Source organism: Chiloscyllium plagiosum, chromosome 8 (genome assembly GCF_004010195.1).
Source record: "Chiloscyllium plagiosum isolate BGI_BamShark_2017 chromosome 8, ASM401019v2, whole genome shotgun sequence".
NCBI classification, from domain to species: Eukaryota; Metazoa; Chordata; class Chondrichthyes; order Orectolobiformes; family Hemiscylliidae; genus Chiloscyllium; species Chiloscyllium plagiosum.
Window position 1 is genome coordinate 102,261,673 of NC_057717.1, and position 22,105 is coordinate 102,283,777.

The following is a 22,105-nucleotide window of genomic DNA, read 5'->3' on the forward strand; positions in this document are numbered from 1 at the left end:
CTGTCCACTACACCTCCAATTTTGGTGTCATCTGCAAACTAACTATACCTCTTATGCTGCTTTAAAGTTGTGTTATATGTAAATAGTCTGGGTTATTTCATTTTGTCTTTATTTATTTTCTGTAATAAACTTCTGTTTTATTGTTAAAATCAAATCTGCAACACTGTTTTTAAAATGCAATGAGGGACTATCTCATTAAAGCTGAAAAAGTTTTTAATCTGTAATCTGATTTCTCCAATAAAAGGATTATATAGGATCGTAATGTAACCAAGCTTTTGGTCACCTGCCCTATTATTGCCTTACATTCCCTACTGCCAACGTTTGCCCTGTGTTACTCCTGTGAAACATCTCACGATATTTTACTGCTTTAAGGGCGCTATATGAATGCAAGTTTTTGCATGTTGAGTGAAGTACAGACCAGTTGGGTGAGGGTGGCCTGTTTCTGGGCCGTACCTTCTGTAAATTGTTGTATAAAAATGAGGGACCTTTACCTGTTGCCCTGTTACCAGGAGGACACTCGATTCCTTCCCATGGGCCACTTGTCGGTAGATATGGTCCATGACTAGTAGTTCACTCCAGCAATTCTGGAGAAGTTTCATCTGGTCATCCACCTGTGAAAACACAAACACACAGAGAGTTCAACGATGTGCAGGTTAAGGTGGATTGGCCATGCTAAATTACCCCGTAGTGTCCAGGGATGTGCAGACTAGGCGGGTTAGCCTTGGGAAATGCAGGAGTATATAAAGATTAGATTCCCTACAGCGTGGAAACAGGCCATTTGGCCCAACCAGTCCACACCAACCCTCCGAGAGTACAGGGGATAGGATAGAGGGGTGGGTCAGGGTGGGACACTCGTCAGAGGGTCAGTGTGGACTCAATGGGCCGAATGGCTTGCTTCCGCACTGCAGGGATTCTATGAATCAATGAGCTCTCGGAATCAGCTCTGAGCAGCTAGCTCAGATTTTCTATTGGATTTCCCTACTGTGGAGTTACCCTGTGTGGGGTTTGCACATTCTCCCCGTGTCTGTGTGGGTTTCCTCCCACAGTTCAAAGATGCGCAGGTTAGGGTGAATTGGCCATGCTAAGTTGCCCATAGTGTTTAGGGATGTGTAGGTTAGGTGCATTAGTCAGGGGTAAATGTAGAGTAATAGGATAGGGGAATGGGTCTGGGTGGGCTACTCTTCAGAGTGTTGGTGTAGACTTGTTGGGCTGAATGGTCTTTTCCACACTTTAGGGATTCTATAATTCCATGATTTGAGGTAAACTGCTTCCATTTGATAGTCCAACATAGCATTAGCAGTACTGTAGGTAGATGGAGTAGTGGTATTGTCATAGGGCTTAGTAATTCAGTAGGACCCAGGCCAATATTCTGGGGACTGAGGTTTAAAATCCCATGGAGGGAGGTGGTGAAAATTGTATCAACAAAAATCTGGAATTAACAAAAAAATGCTGATACGATGGTAACCATCGTGGTATACAAATGCCCTTTTTAATGACAGGATCATTATGGAGCTAAAGAAGGCCATTTGGCCCATTGTGCCCTGCACTGGCTCTTCAAACATGTATCATGACCCTTGTGCCAATCTTCTGCTTTCTCCCTATACACCTGCATGTTATTTCTATCTAAATAACCATCTGAATGCTCAGCTTTATCCCTTGGAACGTAGGAAGATGAGGGGTGACCTTATTGAGCGTATATTAAATCATGAGGGGTAGATATAGGACGAATGTAGATAGTCTCTTCCCCCAGAGGTGGGGTATTGAAAACTAGAGGGCATAGGTTTAAGGTGAGAGGGGAAAGATTTACAAAGAGCCTGAGCGTTAATGTCTTCATGTAGAGAGGCGGGTTTTTGGAATTGGCTACCAAAGAAAGTGGTTGAGGCGGGTACAATAGCAATTTTTAAAAATAATTTGGGTAGGTACATGGATGGGAAGGTTTTAGAGGGGTATGGACCAAATTCAGACAATTGGAACTAGCTAAGTGGGCACCATGGTCAGTATGGAGCAGTTTGGGCTGAAGGGCCTGTTTCCATGCTGCATGACTCTATGATTCACTTTATGACTCAAAGTGAGCCGGCCTCCACCACATTTCCAACTACTATCTGGGTGAAATGTTTTTTTTTCTCACACGAGTCTTGTAGCTTTTGCACATGACTTTAAATCGATGCCCTCTTGGTCGTGATCGTTTTGCGAGGTGAACGCTTTCTCCCGACCTTCTCAATGCAACTCGCTCACGTTTTCGTAAACCTCTGTCAAATCTCCTCCTGGGCTTCTTCTGATTAGGGAGAACAGTCCCAGCCACTTCAACCTATCCTCAATTATCCCATTTCTCACTTCCTGAGGAATTGTAAATCGTTTCTGTGCTCGATCCAATCTCTCCCACAATGTGTCACCCCCACAAGCGCGTGCAATGATCCACAGATAGGATGGCTTGAATGACCTCCTTCTGTCTTGTATAGCCAGCTCATGGGGTTGAAATATAGAGCACACTAAAGGCAATTGTAACATTTTTGCTCCAAATTCCAGTTGATTTTTGGTGTCACTTTGGTTTGTACAAGTTCAACATCATCCTCTTCCTCTTGTACTCAATGCCCCTATTAATAAAACTGGGGACACATTATTAACTGCTCTCTCCAGCTGCCCTGCCACCTTCACTGATCTGTGCACAAATACACCCAGGTCCCTCTGCTCCTGCAGCCCCTTTAGAATTCAACCCCAACTATTTCACATTGTTTTTCAATGTTCTTCCAACCAAAGTGCATCACCTCACACTCGTCTGCATTGAACTTGATCTGCAACCTATCCACCCACTCCACCAACTAGTCCATGTCTGTTTAGAGTTTAACACTGTCCTCCTTGGTTTACAATTGCCCAAGATTTGTGTCATCTGCAAACTTGTGCCCTGTACACCAAGATTCAGGTCAATAACGTATGCAGCCGGTTCTGACATAACACGATAGCTTCCTCCTCATGCAATCCCACGTTATAAGAAAATGGCGCAACAGCTGCACAGTTTAAGCTAACGGGGCCAGATTCACGTTATAGCCAATACGGGTAAGGAAAGTTCACATTCTACAACTAACCGTCTAAATTCCTGAATTTGTTTTAGCCATTTTGTGTTGAAGAGACGCACGTTATTAGCAGAACTGACTGTAACAACTCTGAGGAACTCTTACCACAAATCTTCCTCCTCAGCGGAAAAAAAATAGGCATCCATACCTAACACCATAAGATATAGGAACAGAATTAGGCCATTCGGCCCATTGAGTTTGCTCTGCCATTCGATCATGGCTGATATCTTTCTCAATCCCATTCTCCTGCCTTCTCCCTGTATCCCCTGGTCCCCTTACTAATCAAGAACCTGTCTATCTCTGTCTTAACGCCACTCAGTGATTTGGCCTTCACAGACCTGTGTGGCAATGAGCTCCACAGATTCCCACCCTCCAGCTGAAGAAATTTCCCTTGGGTCTGGCCTACATGTGACTCCAGACCCACGGTGAAATGACTGACTCTTAATGGCCCTTTGAACTGGCTCAAGCCAGTCCTAGGGCCAAACAGAGACTGGTTCAGCCCACATACCATGAACAAATAAGCCAAAAGATAACGAAACTTGAAGTTCAGATCAACTCTGTTTGAGGTATGTTCACACCAATAGCCCATGAGGGGTATTGATAGTATGAACAGCCAAGTTCTTTTCCCCTGGGGTGGGGGAGTCCAGAACTAGAGGGCATAGGTTTAGGGTGAGAGGGAAAGATATAAAAGGGACGTAAGGGACAACGTTTTCACACAGACGGTGGTACGTGTATGGAATGAGCTGCCAGGGGAAGTGGTGGAGGTACAATTGCAACATTTAAAAGGCATCTGGATGGGTATATGAATAGGAAGGGTTTGGAGGGACATGGGCCGGGTGTTGGCAAGTGGGGCTAGATTAGGTTAGGATATCCTCCTTGGAAGGCCTCCTTGTGAAGCCCAACCCCAAAGGCAGACAAACCAGGCTCTTGGTGACGTAATTAAATACGAACAGAAAAGATCAGCGCGTTCAGGAGAGGTGAAGCGAATGATAGCATCAAATCCTCTGCACCCTCTGTGCTTTGAGATCAGGCAGCAGGAGGCAGCGTCAGGAGCTGAGGAAGTAGGATGGAGATGCTGAATGATTTATTGCGAGTTCTCTTTCCTGTATGACTCTCTCCGGATCAGTGAGGAAGTAAGATCCGCGATCGCACGTCAAAACACACACACACACACAAAAAGTCCAATCGGGGAGACGTGGGCATTTTCCTGTCATTTCCTGCTTTCAACGCAGTGGTGTTTGCACCATCCTGTTTGACACAATCTCTTAGATAACACATTCGGTGCATAAGAGTGAACTAAAATAGTTTGGCCTGACTTACTAGGGTACTGCCTGTAAACATTGCAGTAATGTGCTAAAATGTGGCAGTTCAGCAGTACTTCCTAGCTGGAAAACAACATGGAATTGTAGCAAACATCAGCTCAAATTGTTGATCAAAAACCATTCCACATCGAGTCTAGTTTCTCCCCCACTTGCTAACATTCTGTTTAAAGAATCAGTTATCAAAGCAGAAAGTGACAATGGTAAGCTAAATATCAACTTTTGTGCAGCAATATGGATATTGGTCATCAGGTATTGAGCTCTCTTAGACATGCTGGGCCATACTGAGCACATGGTGCTCTCTCTCTCTCTGATGACCACATGGAATGAAAGATTCACCTCTACAAAGTAGCATTTGAATGATGGATAAGAGGTGAATTGATTGAGACATTCACTGACATGATGGGTCTGGACAGGGTAGATGGGGGAAATCTGTGTGCCCATTCTTTGAGAGAGAAGATAGAGATTGAAAGTAATTGGCCAGGAAGCCGAAAAAACAAAACACGAGAAAAAACCTCTTCCCACAGCCTGCAGTTAGGGGCTTGCTTAGCTCAGTTGGCTACGTGGCTGATCTCTGAGACAAAGTGACACTAACAATGTGGGTTCAATTCCTGCCTCAGCTGAGGTGAACCATGAAGGACTCTCCATCTCAGCCTTTTCACCTGGGAGCATGGTGACCCTCTCACTGATGAGACTACAGTGACTTCTGGTGTAGGTCTGTACCGCACTTTGAGAGTCCGCTGGTTTAGTCAAAACATTTACAAAGGAATGAGACAATTAATCTGAGAAGGAGAAGAGAAAGACAGGGGCTTGGCACTGGATGAATTGCTCAGAGACCCAGTACTGACATGATGGGCCAGATGGCCTCCATCTATACCATACAGCCATAGAGAAACAGACCCTTGGGTCCAACTTGTTCATGCCGACCAGATATCCTCGATTAATCCTGTCCCATTTGCCAGCACTTGGCCCATATCTCTCCAAAGCCTTCCCATCCAGATGCCTTTTAAATATTGTAATTATACCAGCCTCCACCAATTCCTCTGGCAGCTCATTCTATAGACACACCACCCTCAACATGTAAAGGTTGCCCCTCGGGTCTCTTTAATATTTCCCCTCTACCTTAAACCAATGCCCTCCAGTTTTGGACTCCCTCACCCCAGGGAAAAGACCTTGTCTATTTACCCAATTGTCCCCCTCATGACTTTATAAACCTCTATAAGGTCACCCCTCAGCCTCCAACACTCCAGGGAAAACAGCCCCATCCTATTCAGCATCTCCCTACAGCTTAAACCCTCCAACCCTAGCAACATCCTTGTAAATCTTTTCTGAACCCTTTCACAACATCCTTCCTACAGGAGGGAGACCAGAATTGCACGCAGTATTCCAAAAGTGGCCGAACCAATGTCACATACAGTTGCACCATGACCTCCCAACTCCTATACTCAATGCACTGACCAATGAAGGCAAGCGTACTAAGTGCCTGCTTCACTGTCCTGTTGACCTGCAATTTCTGTGCACAACTACTGGATTGTTCCAAGCACTTTACAGGGAATGAGGTCCTACATTTGTTGTAATACCAGAAACATGACAGTCAGTTTGTGCACAGTGAGCTCTGACAAGCAACAAAACGCTCATCTGACTGTTTTCTTGTGATATTGGTTGAAGGACAAACATTCCCCAGGACACAGAGAAGAATGCCCCGGGCTCCTCTGCAACATAGTGACATGGGATTTTGTTTTACATCCACCTGGACACCATCTGCATGGCTCATCTGAAAGTTAGCAATCTCCAACAGCATACTGTTGCCTCTATGCTTTACTGAACGGTCAGTTTCGATTTCAAGTTTTCAAGCCTTGGTATGGGGACTTGAAACCAAAGCTGAAACTTTATTGCTGGAACAGCACAGCAGGTCAGGCAGCATCTAGGGAACAGAAGATTCGACGTTTCGGGCACATGAAGAAGGGCATGTGCCCGAAACGTCGAATCTTCTGTTCCCTAGATGCTGCCTGACCTGCTGTGCTGTTCCAGCAATAAAGTTTCAGCTTTGATCTCCAGCGTCTGCAGACCTCACTTTCTCCTCGGACTTGAAACCAAGCCTTTGTAACTCAGTAGTGAGATTACTACCCGCTGACATGTAGGATACAGCAAGATACCCAGTCTGATTTGGCTGTGCAGTAATAAATTTGCTGCCATTTTGCTGTGTGATGTACGGAATGTGCATCATGCAGAAGTGATCAAAACAGCTCATCGAAAACACACCCACCGTTTCATGTAAACAACAGACTCCTCAAGTGTTTTGAGAAACGTATTTAAAAATACTCTTTCTGCATTCCCTGAGGATTGGGAAACTCCCCCAGTTTTAAAGTCAGCCAGTGCCCAACTCACTTCAACCTTGAGCAGGCTGAGGTTACCTGGAATTGTGCTGTTTCCTCCCATTCTGTTACAGGAATAGGACGGTTCACTTCAGCAACTGGGGAAGGTGGGGAGAGATCTGAGGACAGATCAAAGCACCGACCTTCTGATTCAACCCATGCAATGCTGCCAACCAGGATATCCCATCCAGGGAATTGGGTCAAGGACATTGCTGACAGTGACTTACGTTTTCTTGCCTCAATTCTTTCGGCTCGGAACATTTCACTCCTGGAATTGCTGCTGTTTGTGTCTCAACTTCTCCGGAAGTTTTCCCACTAACTGGCTTTTAATCCAGACAGTGAGTGCTAGTAGATTACTTTACCATGGGCTCCTTAGAATCATAGAATCCCTACAGTGTGGAGATAGGCCCTTCTGCCCAACAAGCCCACACCGACCCTCTGAAGAGTACCCCACCCCAAACCCATTCCCCTAGTACTCTCCATTTATCCCTGACGAATGCACCTAACCTACACATCCCTGAACACTATGGGAAATTTAGCACTGCCAATCCACCCAAACCTGCACATCTTTGGACTGTGGGAGGAAACCCACACAGACATGGGGAGAATGAGCAAGCTCCACACAGAGAGTCACCCAGGGGTGAAATCGAACCCGGATGCTTGGCACTGTAAGGCAGTAGAGCTAACCACAGTAGAGCCATCATGCCACCCACTTTTTTTAAACAGACACATTGTTCCTGCTCCCACTAGTGTTTCACATGCTGGGTGAACCCTCGTGACTCCCTCAGTACTTAGTCCATTCTTCATTATAGCACAGCAGGAGGCCATTCAACCCGTTAAATCTGCCGCAGCTCATCGAACCCGGATGCTTGGCACTGTAAGGCAGTAGAGCTAACCACTGAGCCATCATGCCACCCACTTTTTTTAAACAGACACATTGTTCCTGCTCCCACTGGTGTTTCACATGCTGGGTGGACCCTCGTGACTCCCTCAGTACTTAGTCCATTCTTCATTATAGCACAGCAGGAGGCCATTCAACCCGTTAAATCTGCCGCAGCTCTTTCAAAGAGTAAGCCAGGTGACCTCTAAATCCTATGTTTATTCTTTTTATCAACCCCCTCCCCATCCAAGGATGTTATTACACACCCTCTGGAGCAGGTCAGACTTGAGCCCAAACCTCCCGGATCAGAGGTAGGGGCACTGCCGATACTAATCTTTTCTTGTTTCAACTAACTGATGCCGTTTCAAGGCTCATCATTGAGTCTGTGCCTTCTCTATCAGTCTCTATCATCGTGCAAGCAGGAAGATCTCTTCCTCCTGTCACCTGCAGTTCTTTTGCTAATCAGCACATCTGGTTCTCAATGCTCCAGCCATTGAGGGTCTTCATTTACTTTATCCAGATCCTTTTGTGATGTTAAGCACCTCCACCCAATCTCCTCTCAACTCTAAGAAGAACAATCCCGATAGTTGCACACCCCCCAACGCCACGTGGATTTCTTTCAGGAAAGGGCAGGGATTCTTGTGGTCAAATTTGTTTTTTTTTAATAATTCATACAGAGCATGAGGGTGTCACTGGCTAGGCCAATGTTTATTGCCCATCCCAGAGGGGAGTTTAGAATCAATTACATTGCTGTGGGTCTGGAATCATATGTAGGCCAGACCACTTAAGGACTGCAGTTGTCATTAGTGAACCAGATGGGTCTCCCCCTCCACCCCAGACAATTGACTCATCATTCTGGATTATTACTCAGTTGAAATCCCACCATTTGCTGTGTTGGGATTTGAACCCAGGTCCTCAGAACATTACCTGGGTCTTTGGATTAACAGCCCAGTCATAATATCATTAGGCCATCACTTCCTGTTCTAAGGAGCAGTGCTCTGGGTCCCACAAGGCCCCACACTTTCATTCGCCTGGGCTTCCCTCTGACCAGGGCTGACTCAGGACCTGCCACATGGTGTCCATTCTGGGCCAACGCAAGTGAGGGGCTATTTTCACACAGAAGATCCCACAAATAGCAAATGGATGAACGACCTATTCGTCTGTCTCAGGTGTGTCGGTTCGGAGACAAACATCAGTCTGTTCCTCTGCTCTTTGAATAATGGCCAAGAGACTTTTACATCCGCCTGAGTGGGTGGGCAGGCTTTACATTTGACTTCCTGTCCCAGAAGCCAAATGAGATACCCTCGAGCATTCCCTCTTGACCAGTGTGAATTGTCTGCTAATGGGACAGCCATCTCTGAGCCAGAGGCTAGAAACAGAACTAGTTTGCAGGCTCCTACGAACTGGAATTTCAAACTTCTGTTGCCTTAAAGAAACATTCTTTCACAGGATGTGTTTGTCATTGGCCAGGCCCATCCTGAATCTCCTGTGAGGGCAGTTAAGGATTAGCATGTTGCTGTGGGTCTGGAATCTCCAGTCCGGGTAAGAATGAACTTCCTTCCATGATGAAATAACTGCACAGAGGCTGGATCCCATCACCAAGTATAATGCGCAGTACACTGCCCCCTCTAATAGTAATTAAATCATATGAATTTAATTTTCACCAGCTAGCATTGTTGGATTTTAAGCCATCTTCCTGTTAATATGGGTGATTGGGCTAATTGATTGACTTATTGACTGGGGAACAGCTCAGACTGGAGTGTTAAAAGAGCTGTAAGACTGAGCAGTTAAAAAACTCTACCCACAAAAAAATATTAAAAAGGCAAATTATTTTAAACTAAACCAGCAGTTTGTTCACCCATCTTCCCACAAGTTAAAAAGTGGACCGTAGGGTACATGAGTGAGAGCTGATGAGTCCATTAAACTCACAGAAGAGATCAGAGATAAATATACCATGTGTAAGCGGCATTGGAGGACACCTACAGAGTCCATTGAGAGCCTCCCACTAACAAGGGACTTTTTAATGAAATTGTAGCAATGGACTTGAAGGCATGAGATGTGGAAAGATAAAACATCTTGCACTTTATGGACGTTGCAACTCAATTCATATAAAGCTGTAGAATTGTAAAGAATAATAGTGGATAAGGTTATGGATAGGGGTTGATTGGAGGCATTGGCTAAATTCCTAACTGGCAGTGGTGAAGGGCATTTAGGGATATGTGTGGAAATATGAACATTGTGGTAGTGTCATCGGCAGCAGGAATTCCCGTTAGCATTGAGCGCACGAAAGAAATCCCATCAAGAGATGAGATGCTTCATAAAATCTTCATGTGCCACCCAAATTACAAACAGACATTGACAATTAACGTTGGCAATCCATGTGAAAATGGTTGGGGTCGACAGCCCCTACCTATTGGTTTTAGGGAGAAATCCAAAAATTCCTTTAGTTGTGAGGAGCCATCCCCTAGCTTGGGAAAAGATGACAGCTCCACTTTTCCTCTACAGTTGGATGCCATTATGATTAGATTAGATTACAGTGTGGAAACAGGCCCTTCGGCCCAACAAGTCCACACCGACCCGCAACCCACCCAGACCCATTCCCCCCATTTACCCCTTCACCTAACACTACGGGCAATTTAGCATGGCCAATTCACCTAACCTGCACATTTTTGGGATTGTGAGAGGAAACCCACACAGACACGGGGAGAATGTGCAAACTCCACACAGAGAGTCGCCTGAGGCGGGAATTGAACCCAGGTCTCTGGCGCTGTGAGGCTGCAGTGCTAACCACTGCGCCACCGTGCCGCCCACATACTAATGTTTCGGAGAAAATCCGCCCAGCCTTTCCACCTCAGGGAACCATTTCAACCAAGGTGAACACGGGTTGTAAAGGTGAAGGGCAGAAAAGGCGAGAACATAGAAAATAGAAGCAGGAGGAGGCCATTCTGCCCTTCGAACCTGCTCAATATGATCACAGTTGATCATCCAATTCAGTCCCCTGTTCCCACTTTCTCCCCATCGCCTTTGGTCCCTTTAGCCTTAAGAACTATATCTAGAGAAGGTCATGGCTAGTGATGGAAAAGCAGCAATTTTACAACATGGCAGCCCAACTGTTAGGGTGCATTCCTTGAGGGGAATTGCACCAATTAAATATTTAAAGAATCTGAACAAGTTATTGGAACTAATGACAAGCTTGGAAACAATCAGGAACTTGGTGGGGGGTGGGGTGAGGGGGGAGTGGGTGGGAATGAAGCCAGATAGAATATCTATGTTTCTCTAATTCTGTTTCTTCCTCTCCTGTGTTGAAGATCTTCACCCTGAGTTGGGAGCATGGTTCCCTGAATGACTCATAAGGTCAATTCGTGCACATTGGCAATGGTGAGCTAACAAATAATGAGAGACATCGACAATGAACTGTGCTCTGCCTAACATAGAAACACAGGAGGTAGGAGTAGGCCATTCAGCCCCTCGAGTCTGCCCTGCCACTCAACATGGTCATGTCTGACTATTGAGTTCAATACCCTTATTCCTCCCCCCAACCCCAACTTCCTTCCATCTCCCTTTAGCTCCCAGAGCTGTATCTAACTCCTTCTTGAAAACACGCAGTGTTTTGGCCTCGACAACTTCCTGTGGGAATGAATTCCTCAGGATTTAGTCTAACCTAATCAACAGAATTAAGATGAAGTTGATGAAATGTAAGGAAGGGATACTGAATTGAGAGGGAGCAAAAGAGTAAAGTGTGAAAAGAAAAGGAAGACAAAAATTAGATTAAAAAGGGGTGGCACGGTGGCTCAATGGTTAGCACTGCAGCCTCACAGCGCTTGGGGACCTGGGTTTGATTCCAGTCATGGGTGACTGTCTTTGTGGAGTTTGCACATTCTCCCCATGTCTGCGTGGGTTTGCTCCGGGTTCCTCCCACAGTCCACACGTGTGGGTCAGGTGAATTGGTCATGCTAAATTGCCCATAGTGTTAGGTTCATTAGTCAGAGGGAAATGGGTCTTGGTGGGTTACTCTTCAGAGGGTTGGTGTGGACTTGTTATGACAATAGACTTGTTGGACTGAAGGGCCTGTTTCCACACTGTGGGGAATCTAATTTAATCCCCACTCTCTGCGTGAAGACATTTCTGCTCATTTTAGTCCTAAAAGGTTTACCCCTTATTCTTAAGCTAAAGCTCCTGGTTCTGGACAGCCTCCATTACTATGAACATCCTTTCTGTATTCACCCTGTCTCGTCCTGTTTGAATTTTACAGGTTTCTATAAGATCCCCCTAATTTCTAAACTCCAGTGAATACAATCCTCACTGACCGAGTCTCCCCTCGTAAGTCAGTGCCAGCACCCTGGGAGTCAATTTGATAAACATTTACTGCACTCCCTCAATAGCAAGGACTTCCTTCCTCTGATAAAGAGACCACAATACCGGAGCTCAAGATCAGAGCAATCCTGGGGGAAGAAGTGACTGAGATGCAAGCAGTTGGTCAGGCTGTTTATTCAACCCTCCCTACATTCTGGGTTGGTGACCTAGTTCAGACTGCTTGCGAGAAACTGGGAATCAGAGAAAGAAACTTTTTCAGTTCTCGGTGCCTCAATATCCATGACAACTTACTGCCTGGGTCAGCTGTCTGTACTTCCCTTTGCAAACAAAAAAAAACAAGTACTGTGATAAGTGTCTCAGCGATAACTGAGCTGAAGGGATTCCCCTGGCAGGGAGAGAGATGACAGAACCCATCCTGTTTACTCTGACTGTCAGAGCAGTTCCTGAGGCTAGAAGTGCCATCATGTCAGAGTAAGCAGATGAACCTGCAAACAAAACACTTTCTTCCTGTCACAGAACACATCCGCCGCTCACCTCCATCTCAACAACTGCTGTTCCATCCACTCCAAACAGAGCAACTGCACGCAGGCCACTGGCTTCTGACTTTGTGTTGTTCAGGATATTGATGTTGAGAATATCTAACTTGTAACAGCAATAGGAGAACGTGAGGACTGCAGACGCTGGAGATCAGAGTCGAGAGTGTGGTGCTGGAAAGGTCAGGCAGCATCCAAGGAGCAGGAGAATCGATGTTTCGAGCATAAGCCCTTCAACAGGAAGGGTTTATTACTGAAACATCGATTCTCCTGCTCTTCAGATGCTGCCTGAACTGCTGTACTTTTCCAGCACCACACTCTCGACTCTTGTAGCAGCAAGTATGTGGCACCTCCCGGGTTAATGAATAGCCTAAGATCCTTCACCCAACAACACCTGACATCAAGCCAACTGAGGAAATATTTAGGGGAATTGACCAAAAGTTCGGTCAGAAAAATGGGATTTGAAGAATATTTTCAAGGACTGAGAGAGAAGTAAAAGCATTTCAGGAAGGTTTAGCAGAGTGTAGGGGACTATACATCACTAGGCACAATCTCCAATGGTGAAGCAAAGAAACCCAGAGATGTGGAAGAGGGGAGAATTGAATATAGGAATGCATGTTGAGGAGTACGTCATTCAGCCCCTCCAGAATGTTCTACCATTCAGTGAGATCATGGCTGACCTGTGACCTAACTCCATATGGCTGCCTTTGGTCCATATCCCTTCATAGATTGGCTTTGCAAAAGCGCAGAGATGCTGCAGAGTTAGTACGAGAGGTTATAGGGATAGGGAGGGCTGAGGCTGGAGAGGAATACCGAAAGCAAAGATGATCCTTTTGTAAAGTTACAAGCCAGCAATACTTGGAGCAGCCTGTAACCTAATAATGTCAAATCGCATTGAAGAAAATGGAGGCACTGATGACCATGTTCCTGCTTCAGAAACGCTGCTGGTCAGCTATTGCACATTTCACCTTTGTATTGTGAAATAACATGAAAACTGCAGACAGTCGCATTAGCCAATTGCTCAGACTGTGGCCAGGCCACAACATCTTGATGTTGAAATCGGAAACATTTTAACAGAAAGCTTTCATTTTGACAGCATGCACCCCATTTCCACAGAGTTGAGCCAGTTACAGAAACCTGTAAAAGTGGTGGGCAAGGCCAGGATGTCCCTCAATCAACGAACAGCGATTAACTGGGTAATCTGAATTGCTGCTACTGGGATCTTGCTGTGCACAAAGTGGCCGTTTCGTTTGATCGCTAGAACACTAGTCTCTCAAATTCCAAAATTATGGTGTTGGTTTTGAAGAGCTCCGAGACATTCTGAGGACAGAAAATGTGTTTTCGGAAGATGTGTTTCTTTTTCTGTTCTTTCTCACCCAGCAACTTCAGGGGCTCTGTCTCTTGAATGAGCAGAAACTAGACGATAAGAACAATGGAATTATTGCCATCCAAACTATTCGGAGTTCTTACTTGTGTTAGGAGGAAAGGTGTGTGGATTAATGCATCCCCTAGATCTTTTTTGTCATTCATTCAGAGAATGAGGCTGTCACTGGCTAGGCCAACATTTATTGCCCATCCCTAATTTCCCAGGGGGCAGTTCAGAGTCAACCACATTGCTGTGAGTCTGGAGTCACATGTAGGCCAGATCCGGTCAGGGTGGCAGTGTCCCGCCCGAAAGGACATTAGTGAATCAGATTGGGTTTTTTTTCTCACCCATGACAATCAGTAGATTCATGGTCACCATTAGACTCAATTATTATGGAATTCAAATTCTGTCATCTGCTATGGTGGGATTTAAACCTAGGTCCCCAGAACATTACCTGGGCCCCTGGATTAAAACCTAACGATGGTATCCCGATGCCATTGCCTGCTACCTGCTCATGTTGTCCACCTGTGATATATTATGGATGTCAGTGCCGCACAGTGCAGTTAATGGGATATGATTGTGCTAGTTATGAGAAAATAAATGCTGGTCTTACTCTGAAAACAACAGCAAGGAGAAACATGAGCAAGACTCAAGGAGGAGCTGAAGAGAAATGCTGGACCAGTGAGATGGATATGCAGTAGGACATATATAAATACCAAATGTACACGATTACTAAGAGTGAGAGTTTTACAATAAGTTAAGCATTAGTTAGAGAAGGGACTTGGAACAGTAACAGCCTAGTAGCACTAGGTTTAGGGTTAAGGTCAGAGTGCAAGTGTAGATATACCATGTCCCCGAGAGCCAAGAGAGTAGGGAATCTATGAAGGGTCATGCTGCTGGGAGAGTGTTTGGGAGAGACACTGTCCATGGATTTACTGCAGCCATTCCAAAGTATGGTCACCACAGAGTTTTGTCAAATCAATCAGTTCCACACACATTCTGTCAAATGCACTCTGTCACATATGTTCTGTCGAATGTACCCTGAGACATGGACTTGCGTATCCCACATGTTTTGTCACAGTGAAAATGCCAAATCCCTTCTTTGAACTCTATTTGAAACATCTCATAAATTTCCCAATGGCATCGGCAAAGAACTTAGACTTAACTCTTGTAATTTATCAGGTGATTTTTAAGGTGCTGTGAGTTTGAGGATACATTGCACACTTATAACCTCCGAAGCCTGAATACTATCCTACAAAGGTGGTGCAGTAGGAGAGAAGATTTTGTTACTTCTGGCATGATGATGTTGTGGCTTTAAGAGATGTCTTGTCCTAGTTACGTTTAGAGAGAGTTTGTGGGACAGGTGATGAGCGGTCTATGAGAAGATAAACAACTTGTAAAGCCTTGAGAGTTTTTTTTAAGTGGCTGGAACAATAGAAGCAGCCTGACTGGGTGTGGTCAAACTCACCCCCCTCAGAACCAGGGATTTTTAGCTTTTATTTTTCAGCAGTTGCTGTTGGGGTCTTGAAGCTGTTTTTCCTTCTCTCAATTACACTCAATAGCTGGGGATTCTCTTCCTGGGCTGCTGAATTGCATTTGAGACAAAATCTGTTTTTCTGAATTTGCCTTTTGCCAAGGGGTGTGTTTAGGGGATGTTACCACATTGGAACTGTTAATTAGTAATAGTTACTGTATCTATTATTCTGTTACGTTTTCCAATAGAGTTAAATTATTCTGAATTCCTCTTTTGTTTTGGTTGCATTTTAATTACAGTGTTTAAATTAATTGTGTTTGGCTTAACGTCGAGTAGTTTGATCAATCGTGTCATATTTGGACCACAGCACTTCATATTAATTTTAATATAGGAAAAAGTTAGGGTCTAGGCTACCTTTTTAATATATTTTGGTGGGGTGGGGGTGGGGTTAGTCTGGTCCATAAGGCTAGGTTATGAACATTTTTAATGAGCTATCAAAATTGATGAACAATTGGCCAATGAAGGTGAAAAAAGCCCATTCCTTTCTATACATTACCTTCAGCTCCTTGAAGTATATACTGCTTCTGGCCCACTCCACCAAGGAGAATAAGGTTTGGTCAGCCATCTTGCACATGATTCCAAATGTATTGAGCCTCTCGTGTTTCCCCCTGGCGGTCTGCTCTTGCTGGAGGTAGCTTAAGATCTTTGCCTGGACCTGTGCCTCATCTGGTTCACACTTCACCAGCTCCTGGATGAGCTGGGGCACAGCGGCCGATGGACTGGGCCTGTAGGCCTCTGGGTACGGGCTGCTGAGCAACGGCTCGGGTGAGCCGGGGTATCTGGGGTCCATGTGCTCCGACTTGACGTGGCAGCTCAGGAAGGGGTTGCACAGGTGGTAACCCGGCAGGGTTCCGTTTGCAGCCAGGGGAATGTTGACTGGCATAGTGCCCGCCACACCGCTCTCGCAATCCCCCGCTGACAGGCTGTGGTAGCTGAAGGAAAGGCATTTGGACGGAGAGTGTAGGCTCTCACTGGGGACGGGGGCACTGAGCTCCTTTGGTACGCCTTGCATTACGTAGGGGGCAGGGTCCAATTTGATTCCACTGCCATGAACGAGAGCCTTCTTCTGCTGCTTCAGCGCCCTGTCTTGCTTATACAAGGGCCCAAACTTATTCCGACCTCCTCTCATGCGATCTGCTCGTACAGCTGATGAGGAAAGAAAACATTGAGTTACTGAATAACTTGTCTGTCAGCAGATAAGCATGAATGTGTATTCATTTTTGCAAAGGGAAATTACTTTCATCTTTCTTGACCCTCCTTTACTTTCCGTCCATTCTTGCTCCAGCCCAGTCCTCACAGTTCCATTCAGCTCAGGGTGGGTTTGCTGTTTTACACCACGCGCTGTTTGTTGTGTATAAACCCAGCCACGGATAGTGAGAGGCAACTGGGGATGGAACCCACTTGGGTCGTCACCCACACTACATTGGCACCTCATCGCTAATTCCACAATTCTGACGGGGAGATGAGATATCAGGAGATTCAATGTATCGGGGTTGGTGAGGGAGAAAGTGAGAGGCTACAGGCAATCCAGGCATGAGATCATTTCCTTCTATCTCGATCCAGAACAGGGGAGGGGGAGAGAGAGAGAGAGAGAGGTATGGAACAGGAAACTCACTGAGAGTCATAGAGATGTACCGCACTGAAACAGATCCTTCGGTCCAGCTAGTCTGTGCCAACCAGATATCCCAACCCAATCTAGTCCCACATGCCAGCACCCGGCCCATATCCCTCCAAACCCTTCCTATTCATGGACTCATCCAGATGCCTTTTAATTGCTGCTGTTGTATCTGCCTCCACCACTTCCTCTGGCAGCTCATTCCATACACGCACCACCCTCTGTGTGAAAATGTTGCCTCTTAGGTCTCTTTTATATCTTTCCCCTCTCACCCTAAACCTATGTCGTCTAGTTCTGGACTCCCCCAACCCAGGAAAAAGACTTTGTGTTTACTCTACCCATGCCCCTCATGATTTTATAAACGTCTATAAGGTCACCCCTCAGCCTTCGATGCTCCAGGGAAAACAGCGCCAGCCTATTCAGCCTCTCCTTATAGCTCAAATCCTCCAACCAGGGCAGCATCCATGTAAATCTTTTCTAAACCCTGTCAAGTTTCACAACACTTTTCCAATAGGAAGGAGACCAGAATTGCACGCAATATTCCAACAGTGTCCTAACCAATGTCCTGTACAGCCGCAACATGACCTCCCAACTCTTGTACTCAATACTCTGACCAATAAAGGAGAGCATACCAAATGCCTTCTTCACTATCCTATCTACCTGCAACTCCACTTTCAAGGAGCTATGAACCTGCACTCCAAGATCTCTTTGTTCAGCAACACTCCCCAGGACCTTACCATTAAATGTATAAGTAATGCTAAGATTTGCTTTCCCAAAATGCAGCACCTTACATTTATCTAAATTAACTTCATCTGTCACTCCTCAGCCCATTTGCCCATCTGGTCAAGATCCCATTGTAATCTGAGGTAACCTTCTTCGCTGTCTACTACACCTCCAATTTTGGTGTCATCTGCAAACTTACGAATTGTACCTCTTATGCTCGCATCCAAATCATTTATGTAAATGACAAAAAGTAGACGACGCAGCACCGATCCTTTTGGCACTCCACTGGTCACAGGCCTCCAGTTTGAAAAACAACCCTCCACCACCACCCTCTGTCTTCTACCCTCGAGCCAGTTCTGTATCCAAATGCTAGTTCTCCCCATATTCCATGTGATCTAACCTTGTTAACCAGTCTACCATGAGGAACCTTGTCAAACGCCTTACTGAAGTCCTCATAGATCACATCTACCACTCTGCCCTCATCAATTAGATTACTTACAATGTGGAAACAGGCCCTTCGGCCCAACAAGTCCACACCGACCCGCCGAAGCGCAACTCACCCAGACCCATTCCCCTACATTTACCCCTTCACCTAACACTACAGGCAATTTAGCACGGCCAATTCACCTAACCTGCACATTTTTGGACTGTGGGAGGAAACCGGAGCACCCAGAGGAAACCCACGCTGACACAGGGGGAATGTGCAAACTCCACACAGACAGTCGCCTGAGGTGGGAATTGAACCTGGGTCTCTGGCGCTGTGAGGCAGCAGTGCTAACCACTGAGCCACTGTGCCACTTTTTCAAAAAGCTGAATCAAGTTCATGTGACATGATTTCCCATGCACAAATCCATGTTGACTAGCCCTAATCAGTCCTTGCCTTTCCAAATATGTGTAAATCCTGTCCCCCATGATTCCCTCCAACAACTTGCCCACCACTGATGTCAGGCTCACTGGTCTATAATTCCCTGGCTTGTATTTACCACCTTTCTTAAATCATGGTATCACGTTGTCCAACCTCCAGTCTTCTGGCACCTCACCTGTGACTATTGATGATACAAATATCTCAGCTCGAGGCCCAGCAATCACTTCCCTAGCTGCCCACAGAGTTCAAGGGTACACCTGATCAGGTCCTGGGGATTTATCCACATTTAACTGTTTCAAGGTATCCAGCACTTCCTCCTCTGTAATAGGAACATTTTTCAAAATGTCACCATCTGTTTCCCTACATTCTATATCTTCCATATCCTTTTCCACAGTAAACACTAATGCCAAATACTCATTTAATATCTCTCCCATCTCCTGTGGCTCCACACAAAGGCTGCCTTGCTGATCTTTGAGGGGCCCTATTTGCTCCCTAGTTCCCCTTTTATCATTAATGTATTTGTAAAAATCCTTTGGATTCTCCTTAACCCTATTTGCCAAAGATATCTCATGTCCCCTTTTTGCCCTCCTGATTTCCCTCTTAAGTACACTCCTACTTCCTTTATACTCTTCTAAGGATTCACTCGATCTATCCTGTCTATATCTGACATATACTTCCTTCTTTTTCTCAACAAACCCCTCAATTTCTTTAGTCATCCAACATTCCCTACACCTACCAGCCTTTCTTTTCGCCTTAGCAGGAATACAGTAGCGCCTCGACATACGAACGACCCCGTTCACGAACAAATCGGTTTACCAACAGGATTGTACGTAAAATTTTGCTTCAACGTACGTATGAAATTCAAGGTACGAACAAAGGTACGAACGCAAAAAGCCCGTGTGCGACCACGTGGTTTCATTGTTCTGCTTTGCTACGCACTTGTTGAACGCAAAAGCTCTCGGGCCCCGCGTGATCTCATTCAGTTCGTCTTTGGCGCGTGTGCTGTGAACAGCGTTCGTTACTACGTCCGAGCATTCTTACGGTATCCAAACAATGGGAAAAATTGATTCAATTTGCGAACTTTTCGGTTCGGGAACAGGGTCCCAGAACGGATTAAGTTCGTAAGTCGAGGCGCTACTGTATACTGTCTTTATACTCTCGTTATCTCATTTCTGAAGGCTTCCCATTTTCCAGCCGTCCCTTTACCTGCGAACATCTGCCCCCAATTAGCTTTTGAAAGTTCTTGCCTAAAACCGTCAAAATTAGCCTTCCTCCAATTTAGAATTTCAATTGTTAGATCTAGTCTATCCTTTTCCATCACTATTTTAAAACTAATAGAATTATGGTCACTGGCCCCAAAGTGCTCCCCTACTGACACCTCAGTCACCTGCCTTGCTTTATTTCCCAAGAGTAGGTCATGTTTTGCACCTTCTCTAGTAGGTATTTCCACAAACTGCATCAGAAAGTTTTCTTGTACACTCTTAACAAATTCCTCTCCGTCCAAACTTTTAACGCTATGGCAGTCCCAGTCTATGCTTGGAATGTTACAATCCTCTACCATAACCACCCTATTATTCTTACAGATAACTGAAATCTTCTTACAAAATTGTTTCTCAATTTCCCGCTGACTATTGGGGGGTCTATAATTCAATCCCAATAAGGTGATCATCTCTTTCCTATTTCTCAGTTCCACCCAAATAACTTCCCTGGATGTATTTGTAGGAATATCCTCCCTCAGTACAGCTGTAATGCTATCCCTTATCAAAAATGCCACTCCCCCTCCTCTCTTGCCTCCCTTTCAATCCTTCCTGTAGCATTTGTATTCTGGAACATTAAGCTGCCAGTCCTGCCCATCCCTGAGCCATGTTTCTGTAATTGCTATGATGTTCCTAGCCATGCCCTGAGTTCATCTGCCTTCCCTATTAGGGCCCTTGCATTGAATTTAAATGCAGTTTAATTTATCAGTCCTACCTTGTTCTCTGCTTTGTTCCTACCTGCTCTGACTGTTTGACTCACTTCTTTTCTCAACTGTTCCAGTCTCAGATTGATCTCTTTCCTCACTATCTCCCTGGGATTCCCCCCTCCCCTTACTTGTTTAAATCCTCCTGAGCAGCTCTAGAATATCTCCCTGCCAGTATATTAGTCCCCTACCAATTCAGGTGCAATCTATCCTTCTTATACAGGTCACTTTTACCCCAGAGGAGGTTCCAACAATCCAAAAATGCGAATCCTTCTCCCATACACCAGCTCCTCAGCCACGCATTCATCTCATCTATCCTCCTATTCATATCCTCACTAGCTTGTGGCACTGGGCATAATCCAGATATTACTACCCTCGAGGACCTCCTTTTTAAATTCCCGCCTAACTTTCTATATTTTCCCTTCAGAATCTCATCCTTTTCCCTTCCTATGTCGCTGGTACCAATGCGTACAATGGCCTCCTGCTGGCCCCTCTCCCCTTTGAGAACATTCTGCACCCTCTCTGAGATATCCTTGATCCTGGCACCAGGGAGGCAACACACCATTCTGATTTCTCACTGCTGGCCGCAGTCCCCCTGACTAGAGAGTCCCCTATCACAATCGAACGCTTGGAACCTGATGTACCCCTCATTACATTAGAGCTAATCTTTATATCAGAAACCTGGCTGTTCATGCTACATTCCCCTGAAAGTCCATCACACCATACAATTTCCAAACTGCTTGTTTGAAACGGGGAAAGCCACAGAAGACTCCTGTACTACCTGCCCATCTCTCCTACCTTTCTTGGAGCTAACCCATCTACCTGACTGTATTGGTGGCTTTTCTCCCTTTCTATAACGGCCATCCATCACACCCCCTAGCTCTTGAAAATTCCTTATTGGCTCTAACTGTTGCTCCAACCAATCTATTCGATCTGACAGGATTCGCAACCAATGACACTTATTGCAGATATAATCCACAGTAACCCTCAAACTCTCCTGAAACTCCCACATCCGACAAAAACAGCATATCACTTTACTAGCACCCATGTTGCTTCTTCCAATCTACAGACCCAGAAAATAGACCGCCTTATTGCTCTACAACACCTGCTCCAGGCTAACTTAATCCTTATGGCTTATATTTTTAAAATTTAATCAGGAGACAATAAAAAAGATATAATCAAGAAAGAACCCACTCTACTCAGTATTGTAGATTTACAGCAAGGCTATACATAAAACTATTTACGTTTCTGTTTCTGTGCTGTGACCACTCCCAAACAGGTTCCCTCAAGATTAGTTGTGAATTTCGCTGATTAGGTTTTCCTGGACACACTCCCGATGTCCAGTGATACATGAATTCAAACAGCCAAGGCAGTAACTGAGCAGATTCACTGCTGTGTCAGTTAGCAGTGTAGATTTCTTCTCTCTCTCCCTTACAGACCATGTGCTCGCTGCCTTTGTCTGTCTTTCTTCCTTTTAAAAGTGCCGTTGTTTTGACTTTTTTTAAAGTTCCAAAACAATTGCAACAGCATATAAAACAATAATTGCTGCT

At 45.3% G+C, this 22,105-nt stretch overlaps 1 protein-coding gene across 5 annotated transcripts in view; it reads right to left on the minus strand.

The window, feature by feature from the left end:
* The window catches only part of LOC122552264 (nuclear receptor subfamily 5 group A member 2-like), a 57,811-nt gene that overhangs the window by 3,373 nt on the left and 32,333 nt on the right, over positions 1-22,105 (minus strand). For all 5 annotated transcript variants that reach the window (XM_043694954.1, XM_043694952.1, XM_043694953.1 and 2 more), the window contains 2 exons: positions 15,889-16,538; positions 492-611 (listed from right to left, as the gene is read on the minus strand). In XM_043694954.1, coding sequence (XP_043550889.1) covers positions 492-611; positions 15,889-16,538 — 770 coding nt within the window. The remainder of the gene's footprint in view (positions 1-491; positions 612-15,888; positions 16,539-22,105) is intronic.